The sequence below is a fragment of the Haliotis asinina genome, chromosome 2 (assembly GCF_037392515.1).
Source record: "Haliotis asinina isolate JCU_RB_2024 chromosome 2, JCU_Hal_asi_v2, whole genome shotgun sequence".
NCBI classification, from domain to species: Eukaryota; Metazoa; Mollusca; class Gastropoda; order Lepetellida; family Haliotidae; genus Haliotis; species Haliotis asinina.
In genome coordinates this window covers 21,150,245-21,175,975 of record NC_090281.1, presented here as the reverse complement: position 1 = coordinate 21,175,975, position 25,731 = coordinate 21,150,245, and the positions used below count along the sequence as shown (strand labels likewise).

The window sequence follows — 25,731 nt, the reverse complement described above, 5'->3', positions numbered from 1 at the left end:
CATACCTTCAACATGAAAAAAAAGTGTTCATGATATCTCGATCCCTACGTGCTAACAAATGCTCTTTTCTAGTTAATATCGATTATTTACAATACTGGAATGTTAACACTAAGCCTGTTTTTACAACGTCTTGGACAAATAGAACCAATTCTATCATATGGTTTAGAAATATGCAGTCGGTTCTAAGGCCAAAATCTCAAAGAAATGTATGCTTTGTAATAAGCGTTGCTATGACCACGATGCCCACGTCAATCTACTCTGTGAATCTGTGACAAGCCAAAAAAATAAAAATAATTTTTATATGACACTTTTTGTCTACTGGATGTAGATGTATATGTATTAACTGAATTGCTTGATGAAGATGCCCCTATAATTTTTGTGGTGCAAAAATTCAGATCCCTGGCCTTGTCAAACTATCATATTACATTTTCCGAACGATATTTATTCTTTCATGGGTTATTTGATATGTATACTTTCTAAACTACCATTATTGTGTAAATATCTTATTTAGATAAATGTAACTGACTGATGTTATACTTATTTTATTTTCGAATATATTTTGGAGAAAATAAAGTCATTCATTCATTCATTCATTCATAAATTCACAGATTAGATGTTTAAAATACTGGCTTAAAATTCTTAACATGCATAACAATCGCGTTCCAAAACTGTCTTATAATATGTTAGTTCAAATAGATGGTATAGCACAGTATCTTTGGTATAAGCATAAGTGAGCGAGTGAATTTAGTTTTACGCCGCATTCAGCAATATGGCGGTTCTCTGTAAAGAATCGGGTCTGGACCAGACAATACAGTGATCAACAACATGAGCACTGATCTGCGCGATCTGGAAACTGATGACGTGTCAGCCAAGACGCCCCTGACCACCAGATCCCGTTAGTCGCCTCTTACGACAAGCATAGTCGCCTTTTGTGGCAAGCATGGGTTGCTGAAGGCCTATTCTACACCGGACCTCCACGGGTCCATAAGCATAAGAGATGTATTATTTTCTCACGGTGATGGGTATGTGTGGTTAAACCAAACTGTTGGTCATATATTTATTAACCATTTTCACCAGGAATGAGAAGCAAGTTTAAAATAATAGCACACGCTATGATTGTTATAGGGCACTTAAAACTGTACTACAACCACAAAAATATTTATCTCTACTTTCATACAACGACTTAAGGTATAAATATAGGACACTATGTGAGTGCCCACGTCATACTATGTTTACAACACGAGTGCCTGAATGTTGGTATTTGTCAGGCGAGAGCAAAGAATATACCGATACCCAGGCACAACTGTCGTATACTTAGTATGGTATGGGCACGAATACAATATTTTGTTTATTACCGACGTCGTCAAACTGAGGAAAACAAACCCAAATCTACTTTCAAACACGGACTGGCTACCCGCCGTCGCCGCATGGTAGACAGATTGTTTCATCTGCAGTCCCGATGTTTTGTGAAAATGCGGTCACACATTTCATATCCGTAATGAACGCAACAAAGAGAGTAAGAAATGTTGTTGCGAAAATTGCACATTTACTCTCGAGTCAAAAGTCATTCATGCTCGATCACAAAGATACTGATTGTATCGAACCCAGGGTTTTTGCATACACTAGTAATGAGACGCCAAATTAATATAATCTAGGTAAATGAACCTGTTCGTTTTAGAAGTAGAACACCTTTAGAAACCATTCTGCTATTGAGATTATTTTCATCCGCCATTAGTCAAGACACGACACGCTCGCGTAGCCTATTGGTTTCAACAACGGAGAAACTTACAGCTTGCCATAGTTGAAAAGGTTTGCAAACAAAACACACATTTTCCAATTGCATATTTTTAAAATATAAGTTTCAGTTAGTTCATGTAGCAAGGCCTGTTGCTGATAAACGAAAGCCTGAATTCTTATTATGCAAAGTAAATTTTGATGACGACTGACGCCCTTCTACCTCGCTCGCGTTGTTTGGATCGGATAGATCGTAGAGTAGTATTTCTTGTAAGTGAGAAATCTTCTATAGGCGAGCCATAATATTCATGATACATGAAAAACACTCCTGCTTTGCAAAAGTCAAGACCTCTGCTGTGTTTTTTTTCGGCGTCTGCTCAGAAACTACGCGCGCCAAAATCTGACACACGTGGTATGCTCGACTATTTGAAGGAGGAATTACTCTGCCCTTTGTAACTGGAAAAATATTTACCTTACCTGAAAACGTTAAATGCCATCATTTCTTGGTATATCTGCATGACAGAAATTTGAACCTTTTCAGTATCTATACACATAATCAACTGTCAACATGATATGGCACAAATTTACCCTGTGCTTCTTCGGAAGCAATACTGTCAGTTTCTTGCTGATGTTGCATATGTACCATACTGTTTTGAAACGTGTCTGGTGTGTATCTCCTAAGTTTTTTGATATAGTGAATTTTTCGTTACTTTAATCATAACTGTCGCCCCAAATCTGAACTTCATGATGTCACTCAACTGTTCCAGACTGCTGACAGATAGAATCAGGGAGACTGTGAAAAAAGTGACATATTGCTGATCTGATCTGATCTGATCCGCCATTGACATAATACTATCCGTTGTTTGAGTGTTTCTAGTTATTTTTCAAAAGCATCTTTCACATACACCTTTAATTCTCATGAGGGGAATATACTATTAGGTGAAATGTGTTTGCAAGTAATAATGATAGTTTCATAACCTGTAACAAAATGTTAGGGCGTGTTGGTGTGTGAAAAATATGACATATCGCTGATCTTATCTGATCCTTCATTGATGCTTGAGGGTTATGGTTCCATAACTTCTTTCTTTCTTGTTGATGTTGTTATTTGACAAAACTGGAAATGTGTTTAGAACACTTTGTGACAGTTTTACACTTTCTGTTTTTGAGGGATGTGTGACAGTGTCAGTTAAAATTTTGTTACTGTCTGTTCCACGCCCAATAATGGCCAATATGGAATAAGATATCCAAATTAATTATCAATGTAAACAAAAGTGTCTCAAAGTAGATTTTTTAAAAAGAGCAGCTGGAGTTAATACAGGTGTTCTTGTGATGCGTTTGCATTCTTTAACATATTTTGGGAGGGAAGGCTGCGGTGTATCATTTATTCTTTCATTCATTCACCAACTTCTTTCTTTTATTGTGTTTCTTTGTGGCTGTGTCCTCAGAGAGGGTTGAAGTACTACAAAACTATTGTCCTCTTGAGAGGGTACGTAAGTCCACAAACATTCAGAGTAAATTCAAACTTTCCACGGTTTTAATCGTAGAATAAGTGTCTTTTTATTGTATGGCTAGATTTCCCAAATTGCTGATGGCTGAGGGAATGATGTAAATCCAGCTAGGGTTCATGCAGGAAGCAAATGGACTGTAAGTCCCCATGGTCCTTAGTATGGTGATCTACCTTCAGTTGTTAGCAATCTATAGCCCATTGTCCTCTATACATAAACTGTTTTAGGTGTAATTACTAGTTTTACTTTCTTTTCTGTGATGTTCTAGTTAGTTTTACTGTCTTTCGTTGACAGGATATTAGAGTCTGCCATATATTCATGTTTTTTATAATTAGTCATTCTTGTCACAATATGGCTGCAATATTGCTGATGTGACGTTAAATATTAACTCACTCACTATAGTGTTTCTTTCATTCGTTCACATAATTCATTCACGTTAATTAGTACAAATGGTCAAAAAAGCAAGCGAGTGACCTATACCTATTGTAGATCATCCCTGATAGAATGTATCCTACAGAGCTTCAGATAAGCTTCATATTTGCCTAAAATATGCTATGGAAAAGTTAAAATACGCAAGAAACAAAAATGCCAGCATATGAAAAAAAACCACAAAATATTTGTTTATGCTAAGTAAAAATAATAGTTCGTATTTAGCCAGTAGAATCTACATCAAAATCATGTTGCACATTGATCAATTCAAGCTAATTGAACTATAGTTCTGTTCTTGTTTTACTAAATCACTTGAGCATGGGAAGATATGTTTTCACAGCTAATTGCTTTGTTCAGTTAAGTGTACAAGACAAATGCACAGAAGTCATAATCAATCTATGTAATACAATGCCATCAAAAACATGCAAGTAAGAAACTAAATCACGTGTAGTAAGTTTTTAATGCATATTTGGCATATTCACTGTTCAAATCTTTTTCACGTTTGTTCACATGAAGTAATAGTGTTTATTTCCTATTGAAAACATGTTCGACAAAAGGGGTCAGCTTACCTGAGGACACTTTCAGCAGAACAGTTTGTGTTTGGTCCACAAAATTTGTTTATTTCGATTCGTGTAGTCTAAACATGGAAAAAGCTATAAGTTGTAAACTCTGTTACCAGTAAGTAAAGAATAATTGTGGTTTTATGTGAAGTACTTTGTTAACACACTACTGTGTTTTGTTGTAGATACAGCTGTGTGTCTTATTTAGGATCATGTAGTCTAAACATGGTAGAGGCTGTTAAGTTAAAAATACTATTTTCAGTAAGTAAGGGACAAGTGATTTTTAGGTGAAGTAACTTGCTAACTCTCTACTGTGTTCTGTTGTAGATCCAGCAAAATGGTCTGGGGCCAAAACCAGGGTCAACAGAACTATGTGGGTCAAATGGGAATGGGGAACATGAACATGCAAGGCATGGGCTCACTTGGCATGGGAGCAGGAGGGAGGGGCATTCTGGGGGAACCCCCGGTGTCAGGCAGCAACATGGGTATTGGGGGGCTCAACAACATGCAAGGAATGATGGCCAGCAGCGGCAGCAGTGATAACATCGACACCATGATTCAACAGCGACGTCTTCAACAGCAACTTAGTTTGAGAGAGTCCCAGTTGGCTTTGGCTAGCAACTTGCTGCAGAAACAAAACCAGCTGATAATGGACGTGGGGATGCCTGGTAGCATTGGCCCAATGTTACCCAGTCCACCAGGCATGTCACGGTCAATGATTCCCTCCTTGCTTGATATGCCATCACGACACAACAAACGTTCAGTGCCAATGAACCGAGACCTGGATGTCAAGCGTCGACGAAGGGATTCGGTAGGTATTCTTGTTGTGAATTCTGGCTTTTGTCGCCGGAAGTGAAAAGGCATTATGTTATCTACTTCTTTTTTATTTTTGCAGCATTGATTCTTGTTACAGAAAGAATGTTTCATGATCTTGATGTGGACCAAGATTTGTTCATATCCTTCAACTTCTACAATTCATAATGGTTACCCAAAGGGATCCAGTCACAGTGTCTTTCATGATGTCCGAAGAACAAACATTCAGAACCAACTTTCAGATGTATTTTCAAGAACTCTGTGCATTTTCAAGAACTCATGGAAGTGTTCAGGAGAGTTCATTCCCTAGCAACATTCTCAATGCTTCAACACCTTATTTTTCACTCCGGCAAGTGCAGGGTCTGTTGGACCTGTAAGTCCATGGGTTTCCATAAACATTCAAGCCAGATTTATTCAAGCTGAAGACTGGAAGTGACAACAGGTTGCCATGCTTAGTTGTACTGACTTCATTCCAGCAGCTTTGTTTCCTGCACATCAAGTGACATAAGAGCTGAGCCAACATTGATCATGCTCCATTTGCATATATTGCATGCAGGAATTTTCTCCTTTCACAGTTTTGAATTGAATGATTCTATTTTATTTTGAATATTTCAATTTTTACTTCCAAGTTTTATGAAATTTATCTTTGGACTAGTTACTATCTATACAACAAATAGTTTAACTTTATCATTTTTTGTTATTTTTCCCTTCAACTTATGTTCTATGATGCTTCTCAGTTATGTGGCTGTTCACATTGCCACTGATCTGACAGTGAACCATCTTCAAATACTCAATACCATCCATCAATACATACCATTGCCAGTTTTGTAGATATACATAGGGTTCTTGATGGTGTCTTATTTTTGTATTGAGTTCCACATTGATATGGTTCAGTGTGAACCTTTCTACCAATCAATATGGTATTCAAAATGTTCCTGTTTTGCTCAGAGCTACCAGTATTCCTGAAAAATCTTCACAAATATTTTCATGTTGATGTAATCTGATTGAACATGTTGGTTTTTGCTGCTGTGCAAGTTCATAACTTCACCATAACGGGGTGTGGAGACGTGTGAAAACACAATCATCACGTGGCTGCTGGAGATTCATGCCTTAGGAATCATCTCCCTTCCCAATACTCTGCTCAACATGTGCCCCAAACTGTCATGGTTTCAGTCTTCCCCAAGTGACAACCAGAGGGGGCGAAACCGCAGCTCAGATTTCGATAGAAGGCGAGATTTGGACCGTTATTCTCCCAGTCGAAGACGAGAAGAACACACAAGTCGCAGAGATAGACCTAGTCGCTTCAGTCGACGAGATTCAGGTAAACGTTGTACTTTGCTTAAAGGGATGTGCATTCACGCTAACTAGTCAAAGTTTAATGTGTTTATAGGACAGGTATAATCAGCTTTCCTCGAATCGTCATTACATCCAGTGGCCCAGTTGTCATTGTCAACAGGACTCGCATAGGGCTTAGGTTGCTCCTCCAGGTTGCACAGGAGTGGAGCACGTGGTGGGAATGACTTCTTCATGAGCCATTGCAGAATCATCCTGCATGTCTTTGGATGTTGCAGTGTCATGTAAATGCTCAATCAGTTAGACAGCAGAAGCTGCTAATTAGTGGTTGATACCACTAGCCTAACATCACCACATGGAACAACAGTACACAGTTGGTCATGTCCACCTAGCCCACAACTCATTTCGGACTAGTGGTTTACGTAAAATAGTTAAGTTTGTTAGAAAACAACTTGCTCCTCTGGATTTGACCTGGTCTTGAACTAGTGGACTATGCTGTTTCTATCCATATGGCTTATGATCCACATGTGATTTCTCCACCATCCCTAGAGTTGAGATGTTTTGGTTTATATGATAAATATCTTCAAGTGGACTATTTCTTTGACTTAGATACCACTGCTTGCTGATTCAACAAACACTGTAAATTCATGAAATTTTTGTGTATTAGTGTTTGTAAACTATGACAAGCTGTTTGAATGACCTGACAAGGCACAAGACCTGTTTTCAGTCCGCACATGGATGTTGTCATTTTGCCTAGGGTTTTCGTTCAGGATTTACAACAGCATGCAGTCCAGTTCTGTCCATGGGATCCGAAGTTCAGAGGGATTCGGTTGTTCTTTGAGAGGTTTCCCTTCAGCAGCAATTACAAAGCTGCCTCTGTCTTGCTGTAGTTAATTCCTGAAGGATCGGCAGCATTTTCTTAAATTTGGGATTAATATGCTAGTTTGGAAACCTTTGTTGTTGACCCTGTCATTTGATAACATGCTGATTGTCTTGCTTAACTTGGCCAGGATAAGTGTGACAATTGCATGTTTTTGAACAGCTGATGAAATAAGACTTCAGAATGTGCATGGGTAATACCAAATTATGATTAATTTACAAATGTGCACAAGAAATGGTTGCTCATGAGGTGTTAGGTTACAAAACATTTTGTCATGCTTACTCTCCAGAAAGACTGCTGCAGCCTATAAAAAAAACAGCTTTGAAAATTCTGTTACATTTTCATGAATCCATATGCATGTATGTTGTCTATGTTTACACTACTGGTCAAAATAATAAACAAATTAAAATAGCAAATAAAACCTTGCTGCACAGTCTAATATGTAGCTTCCTGTAAATGTTCAACCATGAACATATTGTGTGGATAACATTTATTTGGAAACAGTCTGAAGGTAACTAGTTACTTGTAATTGGGATAACAAGGAGTGGCAGGGATATATTCTGATTCGTGGTCAGTGACTTTCAACATAATTGCTTTATATATATATAACGTTTGTAATAAAACAAGGATCTTTTTATTACTTTTACCAGAATGACCTTGTGATTATGTATCACCCAGTGTAAACTAATTCTTGACAATATCTGATAGATGAATTACCGCGCCGAAGGAGTAGGAATGACCATGAAGAATATGATCCTGCCAAGCCAACAGATGATGAGGTTTGTATGATTCTGAAATGTTCTTGACGTTTCTGCAAGTGTTAACTTCCTCCTGGTAGACATAAAGTGTCTTGAACATGTTTTACAGTATGGACAAAAACATTCACCAACTTTGCAAGCCTATATTAGGATTATTTGGTACAGTGAAGCATTGGTGTTTAATACATATTTGAGATACCTAAATCAAATGCATGTTAAGTATGTTATCAGATAATAAAGAGTACCTGACTACTCCCACGAAGATCTGCTTGGGTAACAACAGTATAGTATAATAGTGTTGTCAAATGTCTCCCTGCGTATTTCTTTGCAAACAGATTAACATTTTGGGGTTAAAGTGGTTTACACAGATCCAAAGCACATTTCATGCCTTGTTGTAAAGACATCTTATCTGACTTTTTGTTATCCAGATGCCGGGGCTTGAGCTAGCAGACAGTTATCGGCGTGATGATCGTGGACAGAGGGTATGGTTAATCCAGAGCTCTTTCTATTGCATGTTCTTTGTCTCGACTTGATAGGACGTGTAGAATATGATACGGTTTACTTAGACTGATGAAGTTTTAACACGTGTCACCTAAAAGTAGGTCTTATATGTTCATTAACTGGAAAGTTTCATAGTCATAAACACATGTTAGGGAAAGCTTCATGGGTGTATGTGGTTGTCTTCATCTAAGTTCTGTCGCTTTGGGTATGAAACGTGTATGTCATCACTTTAGAAAATGTTTATCTTCATGTAGTAGTTGTGTTCACAAAACAACTGGATTTGCCGAGGGACATTGAAATAAATTGGTTTGGATATCGAAAGTTTCAAGAAGGGCTAAGAATAGTTCTACCCTATTTATTTCACAATCATTAGGAACTTATGTAAGGATGTTGCAGCAACATTCATACATTCCACAAGATGGTCCTTAATGGTATTAACTGTTTGTATTTGTAGTGTCAAATATTTATTCTGTTGGGATAAATGGTCCTTATGTTCTTGTGATTTTTGTGTCTGGTTTTCTACTCTTTAATGATGATGGTTTAAGATGTTCTTGAAACTATTCTTGATGTACATTATATGGAACTGAACTGAGCCTGCATCTATAAGCTTGATCATGTTTGTTAGATTGATTTCAGTGGATTTTGTTGCAGCTTAAAGACACATGTTCCTGTGTTAGAAACAATACATGCATGCTGTTTTTATCTGAATTTGCCAGAGAAATAGAAACAACACACTGATTTTTTTATTCTGATTAATGTTCTGTCTTGAAGAGTGTAGTTTTCTGCTTTTGAATCATGCATGAAACTCTCCCTGTTCTATTTTCCCTCAGACACTTTTGCCACCATTAATACTAGAAGTGGTGTGTGTTGAGCTAGTTGGTTTAAACGGTAGTATTGTTACAGGAGGTGGCATATTTATTTATAGAGTTCTTGAAAAAAATATAGTCCTACTTGTGAAAATGTGGGTTAAAATTGATCTTCAACATCCCATGCTTGTTATGAAAGGATTAGGTGGTGACATCAGGCTTGCTGACTCGAAGGACATGATAGCAATGCTTGAAGTGTTAATTACTGGATTGTTTGGTCCAGACTTGAAAATTACAGACCTGTGTCACTTAGCAGGAATATTGTTTAATTGCTGATAGTGGTGTTAACTACGAAAATACTGTCCTAATCCGAATTGTCATTCTTAGTTTAATCCCTTGACACCTTACACTTTCTCATTAGTTAGATCATGTTATCTGACACAGTGTCACTGTAAACAGTGATTTCATTAAATATAGATATTTACATTGATAGTGTCACCCTATCCAAGTTGAAGTAAAATATCTTACAGATTTATCATTGTTTAGTTGATCAAACTCATTCTTTAGTAATCAGAACAATTATGCATTAATAGTGATTAATTCAACTCGGCCTGTACTCTTACTGTCCTGAATGTAGACTTCATAGTTATATCAGTATTGGGCATCTGCCCAGTTAAGATCATTCCTGCAAGTATTTTCACATAGATGGTGTGCCTCTTATTTCTTGGGAAATCATTTCCCTGTTACCTGAGCCATGGTTTAATCTTACAAGCCAGCTCCATCCAGCTGGCTGGACCTCAGCTGCTCTACCTACTGCAGCCACTGTCATCTCATTTCTCGTATCTTCTTCTCCAGCCACCAGTCGGTGAGAAATCTCCTTTCTACTGCCATGTGTGTAACATGGAGTGCTGCAATGAACAGGTAGTTCTGTCACTCACACCGTCTCTTGTGTGTTGCCAGTGCTCTGCCCCAGTGCTGTGTGGGCGGGGCACTAATTTTGCCACTTTCCCGCCCCACTCTTGGGCTCATTTATCTAGATACTCTTAAACATTTGCCTCTTGTGTTTCATTGGAAACTGCCTTGTTCAAATACTTAACTAAACATGCTTTTTTCATGTTTTATTTGATCTGAAATTGTTAATTTTCCTTTATTTGGTGATTTTACTGTAACATGTTGTATTTATACGTACTTTTATTTAGTTTTGAAATTCTGTACTTCAACCAAACCCCTCTACTTATCCCATGGGAGATTCCAGCTTGAAAGTTCCCTCAGTCCCATTCTTGAAGTGAAAGACCACTGCTAGGGTTTGATGAGTGATGAGTATGTTGTCAAGCCCAAAAGTTGGGGGTTGATAATATCATGTCCTAAACTGGATAGGAGATTGTTTTATCACGCCTCATAGTGTACATTTGAAGTGTGGAACACTGCTAGTCTTCCACCACTGCTTCTCTTCAGGCAGACTCGCCACATTATAGCTGGAATATTGCTGACTGCTGCAGAAACATCAAACTTTGAAACAGTCTTATCTATCTGTCTGTAATACCCTCGTATAACGTATCACCTTTTGTTACCATAGTATTCATGGTCTCACCTTCTCACAGGACTGATAATTCTGTCACGATAATTCTTGAAACACTTTATTAACAAACTCATAAGATTGCCTTTTGATATACTGTTTTTCCTAAGTTCCGGTTTTATATTTGGCTTAACAGTAGTTATTGTGCATGGCGGTAACCATGGTTACATGTTTCCTACCTGGAATGTTTCTGCCATCTTGCCTGCTGTCATGTCCAAATGTCCTGTATCCATCCTTGTATCCCTTCACACCTATGTACTTGACACAAGAGGTATAATGTCTAAGATGTTTGATGTGGCCATGCAGGTTTCTAGTTCTGTACAATATCCTGATTCCTGCTTCTGCTTTGTCATGACATGTAGATCATTCCTTGCAACATAAACATCTCCTTGCTTTGGGGATTTTAGCCTAGACACGGGCCACTTTGCTGGTAAGTCCACTATACTCGGAATGGGTTAAAGCTCCTTGCAAAAACCCTATCTTGGTTGGACATGGGTAATCTCCCTTGCATTGAATGTCAGAGTTCAAAGTTTTCTGTCCAGGTAATTTTGAAGAAAGGCTAATTTAGAACCAACTATGTGACCTTTTTTTTTTCTTGTTTCTGAAAAGGTTAACTTCAGTGGTAATCATTCCTTCATGATTTTTTGACCAGGCAAGAATCCAACAATGTTTGTTCATGGTTTTTCATCGTTACAGGAAGTTTTGTTTTCTCCCCATTTATCATCTCTCTGGGTGCTGTTGTCAGATAAAATAGGCTTTTTCTTAAAATTGTCATTACAAAATTGAAAAAAATGGCAAAGACTGTATGATAATTCAAGATTTTTGTTTCCTTTATGAAGGCTTAGCTGAAATTTTCAATTACCTGTCTAAGCTCTTGACATACATGCAAGTGTGGTGGCTGCTAGATTCTTGTAGTGATGTACAAACGATTTTTATGGATGCATGGGGACTTAAGGTTAGAACACAAATATTTATGTAGGTTTACTATGTGAAAATCCAAGGTAAGTTTTCTGTGAAAACATTATGAATGTAATTTCTGTCAGATAAAGTTTCTTCTATTTTCCAAGTTTTCTTGTTTTCTGATCTGACCTCTTAATCTGTCTCTCTCAGATTGTCATGCAACACAGCTGTCATGTCAAATGTGAGGTACTTGTAAGAGAAAAGCATTTTGGAAATGCTTCTGAGTGTATGGACTCATTGGTACCCCCTGAAGACACATGCTGTTGGGTCAATATAGTTTAAAAGCCAAAACGTCTTAGTGGCTTGTGGGCTTCAAATCTGACCTACATGGTCCATGAATCCAGCAGAACTCTGCCTCATCCTTCTATATGTTAAGGCTGTTGTCACTCCCAAACTTGAAGTTTGATGTATTGAGGCCCTGGTATGCTGTCCTACTCACAATCGCACAGTTTGTCTTCTAGTCTGTCAGCACTGTTGATCCAACACTTCTGCTCTCATCTACATCATGGATAATGTTTCACTCCCTATCAATTTCCTGTCACTGTCTTGGGAGTGAATCAGTACTACACTTTCTAGCCACTTCTGTACTGTCCTGTTCATCTTGATAGCCTCTTGCAGGTCTGTGCGTAAACATTCCATCTGGCTTCATTTCTGTCACTATTCCTTGATTCTGTTACTATTTTAAATATTGAAACATGTTACTTGTCATGTCTACATGAATGACCGACAGGTATCTGTTGAGTTGTAATAACATGCTCACCTGTGTGTTCATTTGCACTTTGCTTTCATTATTTCTTCTAACACTGTATTTCATAGTTTTGATTTTCAGTTTTCAAAATAGTTTGTTTGCAAGGTTATGAATAAACAGATAGATTATGAGGAATTGTTTAGAGCATCTACTTGTAGATAGTTTTTCTCAATATCTGAAAGCTATTTTCTTCCATTTCAGCTAAAAGCATGCAATCTGTTCATGCTAATACATTGATAGTGTAGTAGTAGTTTTTGACCGGTAGTGTCATGCACTGGAGGTTTTGCATAAGTTCTTCAATATTTTATGAAACGTCAAAATACTGATGATCCATCTGCTAGCATATGTAACTACTACATTTTGGCATGTAGTTTTCGCTAGAACTGCATGTATAAAACCTGTAATGTATTCTTTGAATGATAATGCATCATACGTTGTCAACCCTTCTTTGGCATGCATACTCATTCTCTGCCTTGTGGGCTTTATTTGCGGTGAGGTAGTCTTGTGGTTAAAGTGTCTGCTTGTCACCCCGAAGGCCAAAGTTCGATTCCAATCATGGGTACAATATGTGAAGCCCATTACCAGGGTTCCCCTCTGTGAAGTTGTGGGAATATTGCAAAAAGGAATGTAAAACCATTTGCTTGCTCACTCGCAGGCTTCCTGTATTGTACACTGGTTCAAAGTCTGCACCTTATATCAGTAGTCATAAATTGGCATTTAGAAAATTCCCCGAGTGAGTGAGGGAGCGTGCGTGCGTGTGCATGCATAGGTGCATAGTTTTACATTATTGCAGCGAATGCAATATTATAATGTGTAGTAGTTTAAGAGAACAAAAATCTCAGTTTTGAAAATGGTACGAATACAGTTTGACAGGAGTATAAGTGTTTCAGTCCTGTGTTAATTTTTGAGGGGGCAGGGAGTAGAGAGAGTGACGTGAAGTTAAGCAGCTTGTTACTGTTGATGGTGGACCAAGCTATCTGAATATTCAGTTAAGACACAATCGGCATGGTTCACTACCCAATTTTGCTCAAAGATAAAATGCCTGTATTAGCGCCAGCTGGCATGGTAGTATCTGAGTATTGCTAGTAGCTTATTACCTTACACTTCAGTATATAACTGTGGAACATTGTATGCATGCCTGTAAGGCATCGACAACGGTAGGCTGCAAGATGATTTCCATAACTTGCAAGCACCATGTAAGTAACAAGCTATTTGTTGGTGTTGCAGAACTTCCGTGATCACATGTCCAGTTCGAGGCACAAGGACAGAATGTCTGACGTCTTGAACGCAACAAGCAAAAAATCCAGTCATGTTGAGGCACGCCTCAAAGCACAGGAGCATCTGAAGCGCATAGAAAGTACCAGGTTTGTAACAATGACAACCCATCATGCAGTTTATGCTATGTTGATCTGCATTCAAATCTCTTGATTGATTTTGGCTGTGTGGACAACAGTGTTCATGTTTCATCAACTGTTGAACCTATTTCTCGGTCCAGAACTCTGTGTCAAATATTGTGTAACATTAAAAGTCAGTGAAGTATGTTTACTTTAGAGTTGGCTTCTGCAAGGTGTGTGACCAGGAGCTCAGCATTCCCTTCCTGCGACATAAGCTGACCACTCTACACAAGGTATGTTGGATATAGCATGTCAAGAAACTTGTAACAGGGTTCGATTTGAGGGCATAAAACAGATGGCGTGCATACACAAGTTTTAACAAAAAAAATAAGAGAATTTGCCAGAGTAACCATTCGACCTTAAGATAAACTAATAATACCCCATCACTAGTCTCTGTTGTGCATGATTTGGCATGCCTTCATAGGCCTTGACATCATCATACAGTGTTAATTTAATGATTATGTGCATATATTTCAATTGTATTTAGCAGGATTGTTATAAATTTGTGAATTTGACAGAAGTTTCTAAATAGATTTATGTGAAGGTGGTGTATGTGCAATGTGTCATTGCAACTTTGTGTTTCAGAAGCGGGAGATGCAGGTGAGGAAGGGGTGTGGTTGGTGTGGGGTGAAGAACTTCCTGAACTTCTCTGAGGTCCTTAAACACAGAGAGAGACAGATTCACAAAGAGGTGAGTACTAAATAAGTCAAGGAATGAAAAGTAAGAGACTTCTACTCCCTGTTCAGCCCTTTGATCTTCAGACTCGACCTGGAAAGATTATGAGACGAGGTCACCTTCTGCGAGATAGTGCCATCATGAAGTATTTTTTGTCCTGCGTTCTAGGGTGAAAGCTTTACCAGTGTGAATGTTAGCAATCATAAAATGTTATTGAAGATCTTGTTTATTTTCTTTTCTTTTCTTTTGCATGTCTATGGCCAAATGCTACACCACTTACCACAGGTGATAATTCTTCTCTTTTCACGTTACACAAACCTTATTCGCATATTAAGTGTGTATTTGAATTGAATGACATCTGATTATTACGTTGAAATGTTTACTACTTTAAGTGTCTTTGTTTTAAATAGAATGCTGCCAAGTACGGAAAGAAGCCAGAAGCAAATGTTGATTCAAGGCGGACTGACACGAGATCAGAACGATCATCCAACTTAGTTACAGTGGACAGTGTTGGTTACAGTCCAAATGGAGAGAACAGAAGGGTAAAGTTACTTACTGAAGTTTCCTTGAAAAGTACAACACTGTCCGGAATCTCCCATCATTGGATAAACTTGACCTGTTCTCTGCTCTAAGTGTCCATTGTACCACCTTTGAACAGGGATGTATGATTCACTATGGAGCTCTATTAATTGAACTCAAAGAGAATCCTTTCACAGATACAACATCCTAATTAATCATGAGCCAGATTACACATAATAGTTTTTCAAATGGCAGTTTTTAATGACACGCTTAATTTTTGCTTATCTTCAAGGGATGAGTTTATCACGACGGTCTTCTGACACTTCTGAAGTTATGACGTGATACTGATGAAGTTTGATAAAGTAGATAGTCTTATATTTGAATAGTATAGGTTCCCAGTATGTAACACTTATCAGTGTGGCAGTTTAAGGCCAGACACGGCACCTTAAATTGACATTTTTGCTTCAATCTTATCAAAATCGAGATTTTGATTTTTTTCATTTATTTAACACATGTACTTCGCGATACAACATGCTGTTTTCGATATAATGTCTTTAAATTTGATATAAACCCCTAAAAACATCATCATATCTGTGGAAATAGTTAAATATGTGTGTAATCAAACTCTGTAAACACTGATCTTTCACCCGTAACCACGCCCCTCTAGCGTAAACGAACCCATTCATGTTATACATCGCTAGAAAGCTGATCGTTTCCGCCATGTTGCTGGTCAAAAACATTCAAAATAGATATTCCACGTGCGGATATCTTCACTTTCCCGCGATAGGTATTCTGTACGAAAACATCCTTATGAGGCGAAGTATCCCACAGTGCAGCATTCGGCAAGGCGAAATGTCCCACAATGCACCATTCGGCAATCTTCGTTACTTCCTTATATGGCAAAACGTATCCCACAATGCACCATTCGGCAAATCAACAAAACATCGCCCTTTCCCGGTAGCATTCAAAATGGTGTCTGCTTAGCGAAAATATTGACCGAGAAACATCGTATTTGAGATATTCTTGACTAACGGTTGTTGTATTCTGTAAAAATGAGATTAACAAAGTCAAAGCACGGCTACGTGAAGAATACGAGGCGCAGTTGCGGCAGACATGCTTCAAATACAGTGTCAGTGGTGCGACAAGTGTTGACAGCACGATCAAGCTTGTGTTAGATTCTGACAGCTTTGACATTTTCGATGCGTCGGAAACCATGGTAGGGACCACATTCCCACTGGAGCCTTTGAAGGTAAGAGTAGATATTCACGCATAAAACTTTCAAAATTTAAATCTTTTGAAAACCTTCAATCTCATTTCTGTGACAATGTATGCCAAACTGATCGATCATACCAATGGGTGCGAAGGGACTGAGTTTGTCTTGAGGCAATTAAGTACTTGTTGTAATGTGAACTGGATTTTAATTTTTTTTTATTTTATTTTTTTTGTATATGAATTGTTTCATGTATTTGGAATACATCCCTTCAGTAAAGTGAGATTCTGAATGTGTTTGTCTGGTGTCAAAGCAGAAGAAAAACATGACCAAACTTATTTCCTCATTTTCTCCATATACGTCATTAGCGATCTTAGTGCACATAGTTCTCGGTTGTTAATCACCCAATTTGAATGAAATTTTGTGTACATATAGGCAGTTGATTACTTTATGCAATAACAGAGAGACTTTTTAAATTTTTTCCCCCGATTTCTTTTTAAAAAATAAAATATGAGTGAAAAATCAACTCCAAAAAGTGATGTTTTTAGAACAAAATTTTAAATAACTTAACAGTCTTTTTTAAATATTTTCTCTCTGTCATTGCACCCTACACACCCCAAGCTATGATGTAAAGTTGAAATTATTTAGATATCTTTATTAGTTTTAGAGAAAAACTTTCACTAAATTTCATCATTTTTCAGCCTTTCGGCGGCCATCTTGGATGTTTCCATGGCAACCAGTGGCATCATCACCTGGAAAAGACTCTTTTTCAATTGTTAACATGTATACCTCTAAGTTGAAACTAATTAAACCTAAGAAATACTTCAAAAGCATTTTGTCATATGTGAGGTGCAGTGTCTGGCCTTAAGTAAACTTAGTATTATTTGTTACTTCCCACTACTGAGTCTAACAAATTCTAGTAGGAGGTCATGTCAGGTGACCTTTGAGATTGACCAATCAGAACACAGCTTACTAAATTGCGAAAGTAGACATACGCTCATGCCTTTGGAACTTTTACTTCAAAAAGGTTTGTACCCGAATTCTGAATGGTATTTTTCCATACGATCCCTTCTGGGTGATGAACATGGAGCACGCTACAACACTGTCAACAGTGAGTAAACAGTTGCTGAAAATAGTGTATGTGTCAATATTCCAGGATGTCAGCTTGCAGAAACATTGGAAGACTGTAAGCATGTCATTAGAAAGTTATAAGGTATATACGACAGGTCAAGTATATGAGTTATATGCAGAACTGTTTAAGTGACTGGGGAATTTTGTACTGGCAAAACCCTGAACAGTAGCTGTTGTCTGATTAGTTTGGCCGTCCTGCGTTTGATTGGACGGTCAGAGGTCACTCAAAGGTTACCTCAGTAGAGGGTTGTAATGAACAATACTGAGGCTAAGTTTAGTTACACTGATCAAAGTGGACAGCTTAAATGGGGAAGGGAGGACAGTAAGGCTGTTATGATACTCGCTTATTGGGTGAATCGAACTGTAAGCCCTTCATGAATTCAATTCGTTATTTGTGGTCACCAGAACCAAACATGAATGAATATTTACAATATTTTAATGGAGCATGGTAAAAAGAGCCTATATGTCCTTTTTCAAAGTGAGAATGGAATATTTCCTTGCCTTGCAGTAGAGCAAGTCCTGTTAACAAAGACTGCACACGGTTATGTGGACTATAGCCATGATTAGTCCATTACATACCAAATTGTGTGTCATGTCAGATCACTGGTTACTACTATGACAAATGAACAGTCAACATGGTTCCATATTGTGCATCAGTCACTTAACAACAATGTTGTATTCTTGAGTACCATGTATACCCGCGTATAATGCATGCCCCCCTCTACACCCCTTCAAAATCGAGGATAAATTATATACCCTGTGTATAATGCGACCACGGATGAAGCACATCACCGGCGCCAATAAAAATGTGTTCTGTCATGCGTTATTGTTTTTATATGAAACTTTGTGGAGCGTATTACTCCAAAACGATCTAGAATGAAGCACACATCCAATAAATAAGTGTTTGTCTTGCATTGTTGTTTTTTCTACGAAGCCTTGTCTCGTGGGTATAACTCCAAAACAAGGAGGTCATGTGTGCTGTAGGGACCAAACAAAATGTATTTTCGTTACTGGTTATATGCTTGTCTATTTTGCCGTGTATTTCAGTATAGGCATGTAACCATATACTTTTCTGAAGGAACAACGTGATTGCAGTGATTATTTAAGTTAAATACATAAAAATATGGAAGTAATATACTAAATACATAAAAGAAATATGAGGCGATCCTGCTCGTGAAACACAGGAAGTGTTTGCTAACTGTGTGTGGAGTTCATATTTCTAACTTGGAGACCCAACCAGCGAAACTTAAGTGATGTGTCAAGTTTCGGAACCCCAGTTTCTAGTATACGGCACAATCAGTAACCTATTCTAATGGTAATGTATAAGGAGTGAATTGCCGTACCTTTGTGTCCGTGGTAAACAGGATTTCGCGGGAAAATGGCTACCATTATCAAGCGAGGTGAAACTGAGAATCGTCTAAAAGACCTTGTCTCGTCTGCATAGAACAAATTTAGTTCGGAATGTCTGGAAAGAGCCCCCGCCCCTTGACCCTGGCTTAATTTTGCAGTGTTTTTTCACAATTTGTCATTCTCATGTCTGTTTACCGTGTCAGCTGGCATGTAATTTGTATATCTGGATCGGTGGTCAGAGTATCGGTATTTGCAGAGAATTTAAGTGAAAAAACAAGGCAACAAGATAAAAATGGTCTTTATTTCGGATATTAACAGTTACCTCGGGCTAAATGCGAAGTTTTCTTGTGAAGTGCCTGGATGGCTATCAAATGCCGGTTGACATCATCAGTGGAAACTGAAAGTGAAACAGCTGGAAAAAACGTAACATCTTATACCCCGTGTATAATGTGACCCCCCCCCCCCCTTCCTGACCCCATCATTCCAGGTACGAAAAACTTGCATTATACGCGGGTATATATGGTAATTATTGGTATTCATTACCCAATAGTTGTGATACAATTTGTATTCACCACATTTGTATTCGTTGCCATCCTAGAGGACAGGCATCTAAATTTCTTAATTTCTGTGTGTATGTCTTCTTAATTTTATCAGTGCAGTGCACTAGAATACAATTTGGAGATCATTTCTTAATCATTACTTTCAGTCCAGACCAAGGACAGCAGTTCGACCTGGATATTCCCCTAGATCATTAGGCAGGTCTGAGACATCCCGATCTGGAACTTCAAAATCAGCAGCCAAATCTGACACAAAGGAGGTGGACCTATGTCCTGAGTTGCAGTTTGAACCAGATACTGCTGTTGGTGAGTTCACTTACTTCAGCAGGGTTATATAGTTCCTTGTGAAAGTTCTAGAAAACCTGTAGGAAGGGTCTTAAACGTACCTAGACGTCTGTTCTGGTATATGGTTCCCAAGTGGATCTGTTGTCAGGCTGTGTCACCTTATCCTTCATATCAAGGATTGTAGCTCAAAGTATCAGTTTTTGACAGGTTGTCATCTTATATAGCTGGAAATCTAGATCTGTAGCTTTTGAACATGTAAACAGTAAATCATAGTTAAAATTCTAATGGTATGAGAATAAGCAAATATAGAATTTTCAGCTGAAATAGTAATTCTTAAATGCCAGTATTGTCAAGCATTTCAACTATACAAATTGATTGGACAAGGAATTTGAGTGCCCTAATGCATAATATGAAAGGTTATTTCCTAGCTGGTCAAAGAATGGGACAAACATTGTAAATGAACCAAAAGTATTCGTGTTTTAGTTTTAAAGTATCAATTTCGAAGTTCACAACTACTTACTTTTCTAGATGCTTCACAAAGCATACTTTTTTCCCAATAGCAGCATTACTAGTCCTTGAAATATTTTATTAGAAGCAACCATAATTTTGCCATTACTAATCACTGTTCATCGTGATGAATGTGACGTACCATTATCCAAACTTGTTTCAGTTTTCTCCCTTAGTGTAGAGTAGGTTTCCACAATCTTTTAATGAACATTTAAATATATGATATGATTTAAACTTGTCCTTCTTTACAAATTGCCATTGCTTCTGTTAACGTTGCTTCTTTGAAAACTAAAACTCTTCAAGTGATGAGTTTATCACGACGGTCTTCTGACAGTACTGAAGCTAAAACGTGATACTGATGAAGCTTTACAAGAAAGTAAACATGTATGTCTCGCCCAAAGGGTTGGGAGACATTTGTTTTAGGTTTAGTTACAATTTTATTATTCTTCAATTTTGTTTTTGTTTTTGTTTGTTTGTTTTTTTGGTTTTTTTATTTGTTGTTTTTTGTATTTGTTTTGTTTCTTCATGGCAACAATTTGATTTGGACTTTGTCTTTTTGAGGGGGGATTGATTTGAGTTTGAATTTGTTGATATTTTTATTGACTGTACACACCTCTGTAACTGAAAACACAGATTCATCAATGCATTTCACAGTAGAATCAATTAGAATTCAGAATCTTCTGTACAATATAACAGGAGTTGTTGATTTCTTGAGCATTTAAGTTCAAATGAATATAAAAACTTTGAAATGAAGACTTTATAAACATGCTAACATGCTATCAATGATATGTATTTTCATACTTATAGATTTTAAAATTGAATGATACAAATGAATTGTTTGAGGTCTCAATATTGAATTGGGGAAGGGGGAGTTGTCTGTTTTCACAATTAAAAACACTTTCTAGTTCTCGTATTGCGACATATGGCAATGATTAAACAGATATTGCAATGCATATTGTGATATATTGACTGGAATGTTTGTGCCCCAATGCATGCATCATAGAATCATAATAGTTATCACCTGAGTTGCTGTTTCACAACACTTACAGGCTCCTCGTCCCAATTATGTATGACTGTAGGTGTACGCCAGTGGGTTACTGATATATATATTCACATAGAGCCTTAATGTGGAATGTTTAATTGACCTTTTGTAACAAAGGTTTGTGAATATAATGATAAAGGTAATAGTATAACATGATTTTCATTGTCAGTGTTGTTTGCTTCAACAGAATGCACTTCAGTGCAATATGTAGTGTAGTGTTAGTGTATGTTAGTGATTGGGCACATTTTGTTGCAATGGAAAGCATGGTCAGGTAATGCGAGGGAAGATAACTCTGGATGACCCAATGTATCACAGAATCTGAACCATGATTTCAGTAGTAAAGCACAGTGCTAATTATAACAGAATGCAAATCGAAACACTAGTAATAAAGGATGCGTCCCATTACATACCTGCAATACTTATTCATTTATAATGGGTAAAGAGGTATCTTGTATTACTCAGTATCCTTTACTCCATCAACACTGAATGTGTCATGTTTTATATACGGTTTGTATTGTCATTGGCTGGGACAGGTTCTATCTTTTGATAGTGTAAGTGAACTATCCAGTGGTGCCTATAGAATACTTGAGGTGTAGTGAAATAGATTTTAGGTGAGAATGTGATATGGAATGTCATGAACAATTATTGCCTGATGAGGAAAACATCTAAGTCTTCAGCTTGTTCAAGTGATGAGTTTATCACGACGGTCTTCTGAAAATATATTGAAGTCAAAACGTGATACTGATGAAACAGCTGTTTTTGCTTATTATGGCTGTATGGTGGTATTTGTTAAGACTTCATATTGAGACCTTGCCACACTTTTCCTTCAGGTCAGAACTATGTTATTCCTGTGTCTGGATTCTTCTGCAAGCTGTGTCACAAGTTCTACAACACCGAAACAGCAGCCAAGGTTACCCACTGTCAGTCACAGGCACACTTCAACATGTTCAAGGTAAAGTAGGCAGCCATCTGCAGTATCTTTACTGACTGATGGAGATCAGGAATAAGTCATTATGGAAACTCAGAATAAGCCATACTGCTGGGGTAATACATTTGATATTATTGAAAGTCAAAGAATGAAAGACACAGCTCTCAGTCACACATAATTTTCTATTGGGGATGGCTAATTAAAGTGAAAATATGTTCTCGGAAAGACTGATACGTGCCCCAAGCTTTGGTGCAGAGTTGTCATCTGTGTTTGTGTATTTTCAGAAGGCCAAAAATGCTGCTAAGGCACGAGCTTTGGCTCAGAAGAAGACATCAACTGTCAGTACTGAGGATGAAACGAAACAGGGAAAAGAGGAAACCAACAGTGCCCAGGCTGAGCAGGTGGGGGAGGACAAGGAGGTTACTGAGAAACAGGCGACAGAAGCTGAGGGACTGGAAGAGACAGAGAACCAGAATGGTGAAGATACCAAGGGTCCAGTTGAAAGTGAGGATGGCCAAGGTGATACAGAGGAAGGTCGAGGTGAGACAGAGGAAGGTCGAGGTGAGACAGAGGAGGGTCAAGGTGAGACAGAGGAAGGTCAAGGTGAGACAGAGGAAGCTCAAGGTCAAGTTTCTGAAGCTGCTGAGGAATTTGACCAGGATGAGGAAGCTATGGAAGATATGAAGGCTGACCGTGATGATTATCCTGAGGCGGATGAGAAGCATTTGACAGAGGAAGAGCAAGAGGAGAAGCTTTTGGAGAAGGATGATAATGAGTCAGAGGCTGGAGATGTGCTGGGAGATATATTTGATGAAGATGACACTGCTATTATAGATTTAGCAGATGGGAGCTCAGAGACAGCAGGCGAGGAGAAGGACACAGAGCTACCTGTCCAAGAATCTGAGGAGGCAGCAGAGCAGGTTGATGAAATTGTTGAAGAAGCTCCAGCCACTGATACCTCTCCTGTTGTTAGAGGAAGAGGCCGGGGAAGAGGCCGAGGAGTGGGGCGGAGAGGAAGAAGGGGGAAAAAGTGAATGAACTGGATGAATCTGTGAGAGGATGCCAGAGTGGGGTGTGTGAATTACCTTTGTATTGTGAGACACATGTAATTAAGCTTCTTTGGTAAATATTGTTGTCACTTGCTTATCTTTTGAGGCTTAATAAAATGTAGAACGTACATCATGTCATGTGAATTGTACAAGACACATGTCATCCAGGGTTTGAGTTGTCAGAATGCAGTCTACAATTCTGTTTCTTCAAAGGTCGCTTCACCTTCTTGTTCCTGTTTCATACAACAAATTTTGGACTGGGCTATTTTCATGCTGTTCACATTGTTTTAGAATACTTGTTAAATTGTTCGTTAGCAGCTCTGTGTTGCTTTCATCCTTCACTTGTACATAATACGTTTACATATTTGGCATTTGTACCTATTTGGAATGGGTAACAGACAAGTCTCCAGTGTGAATTCCACAGAAATCAGCTCATTTGTTCTACGCTATATCATCAAGTTGTCAGTGCAATCATTGAATCATCACAGCTTTATCGCTCAGTTGTCTAGTGTACATGTTACTAAGTGACTGTTCCCATTAAATAGCTTTGCATGTTGTCACCCTAAATGTACTTAATACTTTTCACTCCAAAGAAGATGGCACAAGGTCTTGCTGCAACTTGCCAAAGTCAGTGTCTGTTTTTAGGAAAATATGTCGTCACAAATTTTGAAACATTTCATTATGATGTTATCAAGTCATAGAATGCGCATTGAGTAGACTCCCGAAACTTGAAACTGTATGCCTGTCTGGAGCATGAGGTCACGAGCAGTAGTCTAATCTTGGTTGTGTACACAAACAAGTAATTAATCTACTTGTTACAGAAAAACTCAATGTCTGGTTTATTGACACCTATGTGTCTGCCTGCCTGTCTGCTAATGACTGTGCAATGCACAACTTCAGTCATTGACCATTTGCAATTTGAAATTAACACCTATCGGGCTTCATAAACGAGCATATCGGCAAAGGAACAGTTGCCAGTGACAGGCAGGCAGTGTTACACATGACTGCACACCCACCAGTTCTGACTGGGTTTGGTATCGCAGCTGCTTCATTTCAAGGGAAGTAAACACAAGTACAAAATATTGCTCCTTTCATTTGTGATTATACTTATATGTTTTTATTTGTTGTTTTTTTTCACAATCACCAATGCATTTTATTATCATGAACATGTGATAACTGTGTTTATTTCATGTTTGATTTTTTGGTTGCATGTGACCTTTAATATTTGTTATTGCTAATTTAACTATGCTGAAAGTTGTCAATTAGATTTCAGTAGTTGCCATGAAATATTTTCAGGTGCAAAAATTTATTTCTTTGTGTTGACCAGAACAATAGAAATGCATTTTTTTCCAAGGTAGTATGTGTGCCCATAGTTTTTGATGATCCAGACTTGTAACATCAATAGTTGCGCCATTTCACTGTATTGTTAATAAATCGGTACACTTGTAGACTTGTGAGCTGGATGTCTAAACACTATTATGAGTGTAGAGAATAGTGACTGGTAAGATTCACATGTCCTGGACAGACAAATCTTCCAGAAATTGTTACATCATCGGAAATAAGATTTCTCTTCACAGGCACAGTGATTGAAAATGGTCATGCCCATGTGAAGCTGTGAGATTGAGAGGGTGCCATTGAGAAATAGTTTTATGGGGTGCAAAAACATGTTTCTTGTCATTTTAGTTGCCAAATATATTGCTTTTTGTGATATGGGAATTGTGGCGAGTGTAATCTGTATAATTGTAGGTGTACATCCAAGGCACGGAAAATACATCGCCTGTCCTCTTTCAACATTTACTGCAAATCAAGCACCATTTCAGTTGCTGATGTTGGTAATTTGAAGATTTTCCTTTCACTGCATCATTTCACTGAACATTTGGAAGGTATATTCCCATACAAGTTATGTATTTTTCTATTTTGATATCAATATTGAATCAAAACTCTAATATTAGTGCAATGTTCTTTTGGCTGAACAAAAAGTCTTGAGTTGACTACTATAGCATCCTGAAGATAGTTAAGCACATGACATTTGCTTTCAACAACATGTATGAAACATAAGAAATAAAATTGTTATTGTACCAGAATTCTTTTTCATTTTGTTGGTGCATTAAGAATTAGTGTGTGGTGGATGACTGAATTAGTATCCACTGAATCGATAGACTTCTAGATTTGCCATTATCATGGTGTTAAGTATTCTTGCCATCACTTGAAACATTACTTCCGAGACCACTTGATAACTGAAATACTGTTGAGTTCTGTTACATTCAACCCAGAAATGAGTTCTGGATGTAGTGTAGTTCAGCTAGCTAAACCTCCTGTTCCTGCTGAACTAGATGTAGTGGTGAGAGGTGTGTTCAACTTTATTCTCAAGATTGGATGACCAGGGTAAAACAATTTCTCTTTGAAGTGTGCTTGTCTCAGAAGGATACTCAAAGCAGGGAAACCGTGTATTATCTGACCCATGGAAACATGGCTTGACACTAATGCTGTGGGTGATTACGAAATAGTGGTGTTTCACACC

The 25,731-nt window shown here is 37.9% G+C and overlaps 1 protein-coding gene across 2 annotated transcripts; it reads left to right on the top strand.

The window, feature by feature from the left end:
• The first annotated feature begins 1,708 nt into the window (after positions 1-1,708).
• Positions 1,709-25,294, top strand: LOC137273384 (zinc finger protein on ecdysone puffs-like). Of its 2 annotated transcripts, XM_067806013.1 has the most exons (13): positions 1,731-1,809; positions 4,556-5,039; positions 6,215-6,362; positions 7,923-7,993; positions 8,401-8,454; positions 10,135-10,200; positions 13,791-13,927; positions 14,115-14,190; positions 14,543-14,647; positions 15,043-15,174; positions 19,549-19,705; positions 22,064-22,185; positions 22,446-25,294. In XM_067806013.1, exons 2-13 carry the CDS (start codon positions 4,566-4,568, stop codon positions 23,193-23,195), a joined length of 2,292 nt encoding a protein of 763 aa, XP_067662114.1. In that variant the 5' UTR covers positions 1,731-1,809; positions 4,556-4,565; the 3' UTR covers positions 23,196-25,294. The 2 variants fall into 2 exon arrangements, with proteins under 2 accessions (XP_067662115.1, XP_067662114.1); XM_067806014.1 differs by lacking the exon at positions 10,135-10,200 and having other exon boundaries at positions 1,709-1,809.
• Positions 25,295-25,731: the final 437 nt, after the last annotated feature.